The 7,337-nt window shown below is 49.7% G+C and overlaps 1 protein-coding gene across 1 annotated transcript; it reads left to right on the top strand.

The window, feature by feature from the left end:
* The first annotated feature begins 3,883 nt into the window (after positions 1–3,883).
* On the top strand, positions 3,884–5,515 carry Spz1 (spermatogenic leucine zipper 1). The gene has a single exon (XM_010643027.1). It carries the CDS (start codon positions 3,985–3,987, stop codon positions 5,188–5,190), a length of 1,206 nt encoding a protein of 401 aa, XP_010641329.1. The 5' UTR covers positions 3,884–3,984; the 3' UTR covers positions 5,191–5,515.
* The last annotated feature ends 1,822 nt before the right edge of the window (positions 5,516–7,337 follow it).

The following is a 7,337-nucleotide window of genomic DNA, read 5'->3' as shown; positions in this document are numbered from 1 at the left end:
TCTATTCGGGATGTTGAGGCAGCCAGGACAGTTCAACTATAGACTCTCAGGAAAGAGGACTCCAGAGCTGCCGCAGGAAGTGGGATGGTGGTGGGGTGAGTGTGTGCTTCAGAGGAGGGGAGGATTTGGAGGTGAATTAATGGCAGGAAGTCTTTTACTGTAATACATTTTTCTTAAATTTAAACAGTGGAGTTGTTCAACATACCTTTTTGTCAAGAATGCCAAGGCAACTCCATGGGGAGTCTTTTTCAACAAGTAGTACTCGATAAGCCGAGGCTCCATGTGCCAGACCTTCCCTCCTCCACGAGAAGCTTCTTGGCCACGTTCCTTGACCAAGGCCGGATTCTCCGGAAGAGAGCAACACAGATGTGCTCCGTCCGAGTTTCCCCCGCACAGGCGTCCTCCAGCTGCCGGGAGCTCTGTCTGTTTTCATGCTGGGTTTGGTGAAGAAGCAGCGGCTGTGTGGAAAGTGACTGGACCGTGGGGCTTGCTCTCGGGACAGCCTGAGGGGTGCAGCAGGGCCGTCTGTGCTGGTGTCTGGGGGCCCCTTTGCCCCCTCTGTCTCCTCTGTGCAAGAAGGGCCATCCCTTGGTCAGCCCGACTCCAAGAGGTGGGAAGCTTAGAACATGCCTGGGCCTGTGCTGGCTGAAGTCCTGGCTCTGGTGCTGCTGGACAGAGCATCATGTTTTGGACAGAAATAGCTTTAAATGCTTGATCGTTGTGGGCTGATCAACATATACAGTGAATGTTTTTAAAAATGTATTACTGGACCAGTTATTTGGCTCAGTGGTGCTGCCACCTGCCTTGCAAGTGCAAGGTCCCGAGTTAGATCTCTAGCACCAAAAAAAAAAGAAAAGTATTATTGTAAAAGACGTATTTCTATTAATCCCTCCAAACACCCCCCGAAATTTTTCCCGTCCTCCTTGGTGATGTGTCCTTTACCGTATTTTTCCCCCTTTAAGCACTGCATAGGCTCCTTTGCCCAGGTCCTGCAAAACAATCCCATCTTGTCTGCGTGGGAAACCTGCTCTGCAGCACAGCCCGCTTCCCACACAGCACCCTTCCGGCCTCTCCTGCAAACTCACACCAGGTGGGGGACCAGGACTCAGGTCCCAGCTCCTCACAGCTTCCTGTTCCAGACCCGGGGAAAATGAGACTCTGCCAGGTGTGATGGTGCATACGTGTGATCCCGGCCACTGGGAAGCTGAGGCAGGAGGATCACAAGTGCAAGGCCAGTGAGGGCAACTTGAGGAAACCCTGTCTCAAAATAAAAAAATGGAAATGGCTGGGGAAGCAGCTCAGTGGTAGAGCGCCCTTGGGCGGGGATGCGGGGAACCGACCTAACAACTCTAAAATTGCACTCATTCTAGAGTTCAGATATTTACGCACGCACGCGCGAGCCACCTGTGAGTTTGAAAGCCTACATCGCCACCTGGTGGCCAAAGAGAAGAGGCTCGGCTGAGGAAAAGGTGCCAGAAGCGTCCAGCGGCGCCTGTCCTAGGGAAGCGACGGTAGAGCCTGAGTCTGAGGCGGCCAGGCCGCGGTGCATGGCGGGACCAGGCCCCTCGAAGTCCGGGGTCCGGGGCGAGGGCGCCCGCAGCCCCCCACCTGCCTCTTTCTGGGGGGGGGCCAGTGTGAAATCCGTTTCTATCACAAGACTGGTGAGGAGCCCATTCTGTTTTATCTGTTTATGTTTAAATCGATACGCGTCTAATTTCAAGTACAGTAAGGAGAACATACTTTTAAAAAAACAGTACTGAAAATTGAACCCAGGAGCTATCACTGAGCTACATCTTCAGTCCCTCTCTTTTTGAGACAAGGTCCTGCTAAGTTACCCTTGAATTTGCACTCCTCTTGCCTCTGCCTCCTCAGTTGCTGAGATTGTAGACAACCCCACCACCACACCACCTTACTGGGATCGAACTCAGGACCTTGTGCTTGCCAGGCGGGCGCGCAGAGTTGCTGAGACTATAGGTGTGCACCACCTCGCCTGGCTCAGGATTTTATATTTTCAGAAAGCCAAACTGGTTTAAAAAGAAAATTTTCATACACATTTTCTTCTTCTAATAATTTTAGAAATAGCCCTTTTTCATTTATTAAGTCTGTAAGCTATGAGAAATGTAGCAGCTGAAAATTGTAACAATTCAAATGTGTCTGCCTTCTGTGGTTATCCACTGGGAATACAGGTCAGTAAAGAAAATGGGGCACAAAGAAAAATGAAGGGGGAGGGGGAGGAGGAGAAAGAAGAGGCAGAATAAGAAGAGGAGGCAGAGGAGAAGGAAGTTGCCAAGTTTGGGTTCATTTAGCTCCTATATAACTTTCAGCATCTCAATTGCAGTAAAAATTAACAGAAATATCTGTTGGAATTCATCACAGTGGAAAGGAGAAAGGAAATACTTAAATCTTTTTTTGGTTAAGGAATAAAATTCTCTTTCTATCTTGACTAAGCTAACTTCAAACCAATTTCCTCAAAAATCAAGACAGGGTAGAATCAGATTTATGTCCATCCAACAGTATAGAAAAATTGCAAGTGCAAGACATCAGATGAAGAACACTTTTCCCTTCAAGTACTAACATCTACAAGCTATTAGGCAAAAAGAAAACATCAATTGTAGACCTTTTCTTTTTTGCAATGCTAGGGATGGAACCCAGGACCTCATACTTGTCAGGCAAGAGAGATTATCTGATCACAAAGCAGTAAATCTAGAAATCAATTATCAAATCAAGGAAAAGTGTCCCTAATCCTGGTGGTTAAACACTGTCTCAAAAGTCACTGGAGTCAAAGGGGAGGCCATCAAACCGACCTTCTGGAACTGAATGAGGACGGGCAGTGTTGGCCAATGGTGTCCTGAGTGGGTTAGGAGGTGCGCCCCTTCTTCAGGACACAGAACCAAAACCACAGTCCCAGGGTCAGAGTGACCCTGGCCCTGAGTCCCTGAGCAGCCTGAGGTTCAGAGAAACTGAGGCCATGGGAGATGGTAGGTGTGGAAGAAAAAAACACACAAAAGTCTCTTTGCTAGGGAAAAAGAAACAGTATGAGTTTTTCCTTAAGTTTGGAAGCAAAAATATACTAAGTAGAATTGCTGAGAACAAAGTTTTGAAGGCCAAGAAAAAGTCCCATGCAAGCAGCACAAACTTGCTTTGAACTTCCTGTTCCCAAGGTCCTGATCCTAAAGACAGGAGACACGAACACACTGGGTTCCAAGTCATTCCAGAACTCTGAGCCACCTGCAAAGCACTCAGCTGTGTCAAGTGCGTTAGATAAATGGCTGTGCTAAACAGCTACTGTGGAAGTAGTGGTTAAAGTTTTATGTCAGCAGATATAAATGATTCGTGAATAAACTCGCTTAGCTTGTCTTAAAGTTTGCCATTTTGTACATTGTGTGGGTCAGTTTCTTTTTTCCCGTTTGAGATTTTGTGTTTTGGGGTTTTGTTTCTGTTTTGTTTGTTTGAGATAGGATATTGCTAAGTTGCTCAGGCTGACCTCCAACTCAGGATGCTCCTGCCTCAGCCTCCTGCATAGCTGGGATTATAGATACATTCCACTGTGCCCAGCTTGTCACCGAGCTGCTAAAGATTCATTCTGATAGTCTCTCCTCACATCAGTAGGACACTTTTGGAGAGATCGCTGACATTATTCTCCTAAGATCACAAAAAGCGTAGCCCTTTTGGGGTTCTGTTTTGAACCCTAGCTTCCTTTGCAGCAGCATCTCCCTACAGTGGGAACAGGTTCTAGGGAAGAATGGGGTGGGTATGCTTCAAGGCAGATGCCGACACGGGTGTCACCAGGCATTAAGAGGGTTCCATTGTGACTCAGGGAACCCGAAGCTGGGGGCGAGCCACAGTGCAGTGACAGAACAAAGCCCTGGTTGCTAGAGTCAGGGAATAAGTACTGGAGCCCCGGAAAAGGGAGATGGAGCCCCAGCTCCTGGTCCCCCTTTCCACCCCCCACACCCCCAGGCCACCGGCAATGTCACCTTCCACATGAACACGCCCTCTGCTCCCTGCCCTCTTGGTTTCAGCTTCTCCAGCCCCGTGCCCAAGGACAAGCCCCTGTCCTTCGTGGGCTCCCCCAGGTCCATGGCCAGCTCTGACAGCTCAGGGGAGACAGCCCCTGTCTCCCACACCCCGAGCCCAGTTCCTGATCCCCACCACGAGGCTCTGGGGCCTGGGCTCACCGCCACCATGCTGGAGATCCACTCCCCTTCTCCCTCCTGCTGGGGCTCCCCCCCCTCCCCGAAGATCACTCGCCACGTCCCAGGGCCACTCTCCACCCAGAAGCTTCAGGACCTCCTCAGGGACCTCAGAGATGTTCTCCGAAGTGTGGCAGGCTTCGGAGGGGTTGCAGAAGCAAAAGAATCTTCTGAGGAAAGCAACATTTCTAAAGATGAGTCAGAACATCAAGAAAAAGCTGGAGGCCTGGATAAGGCCAATGAAGTGGTGTCAGAAAACCTGCTAATTTGTTTAGACCTAGAGGAGAAACAGGGGCTGATTTTGGAAAACCAGAACCCTACAAACACTGGACACCTTTCTGCAAGGGATTGGGAAAGGCATTCGGAAGGGAAAAGAACCTTTACCAGAGCTCAGCTGAGTAAGAAAGAAGGGGCAAGGGTCCCTGGGGTCCAAGAAGAAAATGCTAAACTCCGGGAAAGCATGGAGCAGCTCCTGCAGGAAGCTGAGCACTGGAGCCAGCAGCACACGGAGCTCAGCGAACTCATGAGGTCCTACCAGCAGTCTCACAGGGACAGCCAGGCTCAGCTCCGAAGCCAGCCACACAGCCGCATGCCCACCCAGGGGACGCTGGAGGAGGCTGTGAGAAGGCTGAGCCAGGACACGCACGCCCTGCACCTGATCGCCGCCCTGCTGGAGAACGAGTGTCAGATCCTACAGCACAGAGTGCAGATCCTCAAGGAGTCCTACCAGCCCCGGGAGGGGACGTCCCCCGAGAGGCCACCGCAGAGAAACCACCTGCAGGCCAAGAACAGCCAGGACCCACCACCACCGGAGGCAGAGAGCGTGGAATGCAGTCGGCAGAGCTTGCCTTGCCTGGGGGGCGTCTTCCAGAAGAAAGAGACGGTCTACAGGAGCTCGGATCCTTGTCTGAATAGGAAAGCTCTCAACAACCGGCTCAACTCTCGCTTTGCAAGAGCTCTCATGGGAAGAAAGAGGCCAGCCAGTGGCTTCAGGTAGGAAAGCCCCAAAGCAGATGAAAAGTGGAACTTCCCGAAACGACCTCTCAGCCTCCAACTTCAGGCAAATCGATCATCAAACCTGGGATGGGGCCTCCAGTTGAACACGAAAGAGCTGTGAGGTAAGAAGATTCACCCTTACCTCAGTCACTACCTCAGTGGCTCTGTTAGGCTGGTCCTTGCCAAGCAGGGGAGGCACCAAGGTCATAACTCCTCACCTGTACAACTGACGTGGTGTTTGTGGGTGTTAGCTAGAGGTCCTATGGCACGTTAACTGAGAGAGAGACATTCCTGGTCCAATTAAGATTTAAATAAAAAACAATAAAAAGGAACTGTTTTTTCTTTCATCATTATCTAGGGGAAGGGAGGTTATAGGTGAAAAGTGCATGCTGCTCTAATTGTAATCTTTTAAAGTTGACTTCGTACATTTATTTCGTCTCACTATACATTGACATATGGGAATTGGCAGGATGTCCCTCAACTCCTCAACTACCAAGCCATGGGCACGGCGGGCAGCAGCCTAGCTGAAGTATTTGGGGCAGGGGCCCTCAATACTTTTAGACGAATACAAGTGCTTATAGATTTTGGTTTTTACTGGAGAAGTTCCTCCAAGTAGGGATAGTAGAGCTCCACGAGAATAAAGCAATATTTTCCATTAAAGGAGTGGGATTTCTGGTTCAAGCAAAGATGGAGCAGACCCGTTTCCCCTTAGTCTTCTCATTAATAGAAGTAAAAACCCTGGACGTTCTATATGACTCTGGAAGTGGAGAGACCAAGGTAGAAAGGACAGAGATCCCAGACTTACAGGCAACATGATGTCGAGTTGCCTGGTTTTCTGCCTGAGTCTCACATATCTGAGCTGGCAGCTGATGGAGCCTTCAGAAATGCCAGTGTATGTTAGACAAATATCTCAATAAAATCTGCTTTCTCCTGTCAAAAAATGAGGAAAGAAATAGGCTGGCCAGATAGAAATTGTTATGGTTTGGATCTAAAATGTCTCCGAAAAGCCTCCTGTCTTCAGAATTAAGGCTTTTGGAAGGCAATTGGATCATGGGACTGCTGTGCTCCTCTGTGGACTCATGCGGCAATGAGTTCATAGCTGAAGATGCTGTTAGACACAAAGCCTGGTTACAAGAAGGGATCGCCGAGGCCTGGCCCCAGAGGGAGTATTCTCTGGCTCTTTCCTCCTCCTCCTTTACTTCCTGGCTGCCTCAGGTTGAATCCTCCAACAGGTCCTCCTATGGCACTATTTATTCCTCAGAACAAACTGACCATGAACTGAACCTTTTAAAACTATAAGCAAAATGAACCTCCCCTCCATTAAGTTGTAGATAGCTGGTATTTTATCCCTGGGACAGGAAAGTGACTGATACAGAAATCTTTTGACAAAACCTGAACTAACCCAGCCAAGCTGCACGGAAAATGCCATACCCTGACTCCCACCCGCTAACCCCACCATCGGCATCTCCTGGGTGGAAAGGCTAGACTTTCTTCCTAGTTCCTCGTAAACTGCAGCCTCGTAGCAGACTAGGACAGACCAAGGTGATGTACAGTTCCCTGGGAGAAAGGTGGGACTGAGTCCGGGCAGTGGTTAGTGGTTTCTTCTGGGAGACTATAACTGTTGGAAGAGAAAAGCCCTCAGCCTAAGGCGGCACTTCAGAAAGGAATCTGCTCGAGGCCTTTCCTTGCAGTGGGAAATATCTTTAAGGCGCTTTTCTGCGTGGATCAGGTTTGTAGAAGAACATGTGGACAGTGATGACGCTGACAAGGTACGCTGATGCTAAGTCCAGTCCTCCGCGTTGCTTCAACCCAGGGCCTTCAGGTAACACCGAACGTTCCTTTTCCTTGCAATGCGTGAACAACCCCGACTTCTGAACGTGGTGGTGGGGCTTGGATTCACTCCTTTGCTCCTTTCCTCCGGGGCTCTGTTTGCGTCTGATTTGTTTCTAATTGTCCTATTCAGTCTCTCTATGCGTCCCAGAAAGCAGCGTGACTTTGGTCAAGAAGGCCAGGGACTCTTCCAGCCACTGGCCTTTGGTCCCAAAGATGGCAACATCTCCACTTGTGCAGGAAGAGGGCGGGGCCTTCCTGCCACGCAGGGCTGCTTTCGTTGTGCCATCGTTGTTCTGTTCGGTGTAAAGTGCCTTG

The sequence above is a fragment of the Fukomys damarensis genome, unplaced genomic scaffold, assembly GCF_012274545.1.
Source record: "Fukomys damarensis isolate Sample0158 unplaced genomic scaffold, DMR_v1.0_HiC HiC_scaffold_3, whole genome shotgun sequence".
Taxonomy (NCBI): Eukaryota; Metazoa; Chordata; class Mammalia; order Rodentia; family Bathyergidae; genus Fukomys; species Fukomys damarensis.
This window is presented reverse-complemented; position numbering and strand designations above follow the sequence as displayed.

Coding starts and splice junctions, on each gene's coding strand:
- Spz1 (XM_010643027.1), top strand. CDS start 3,985: ATGAACACGCCCTCTGCTCCCTGCCCTCTTGGTTTCAGCTTCTCCAGC.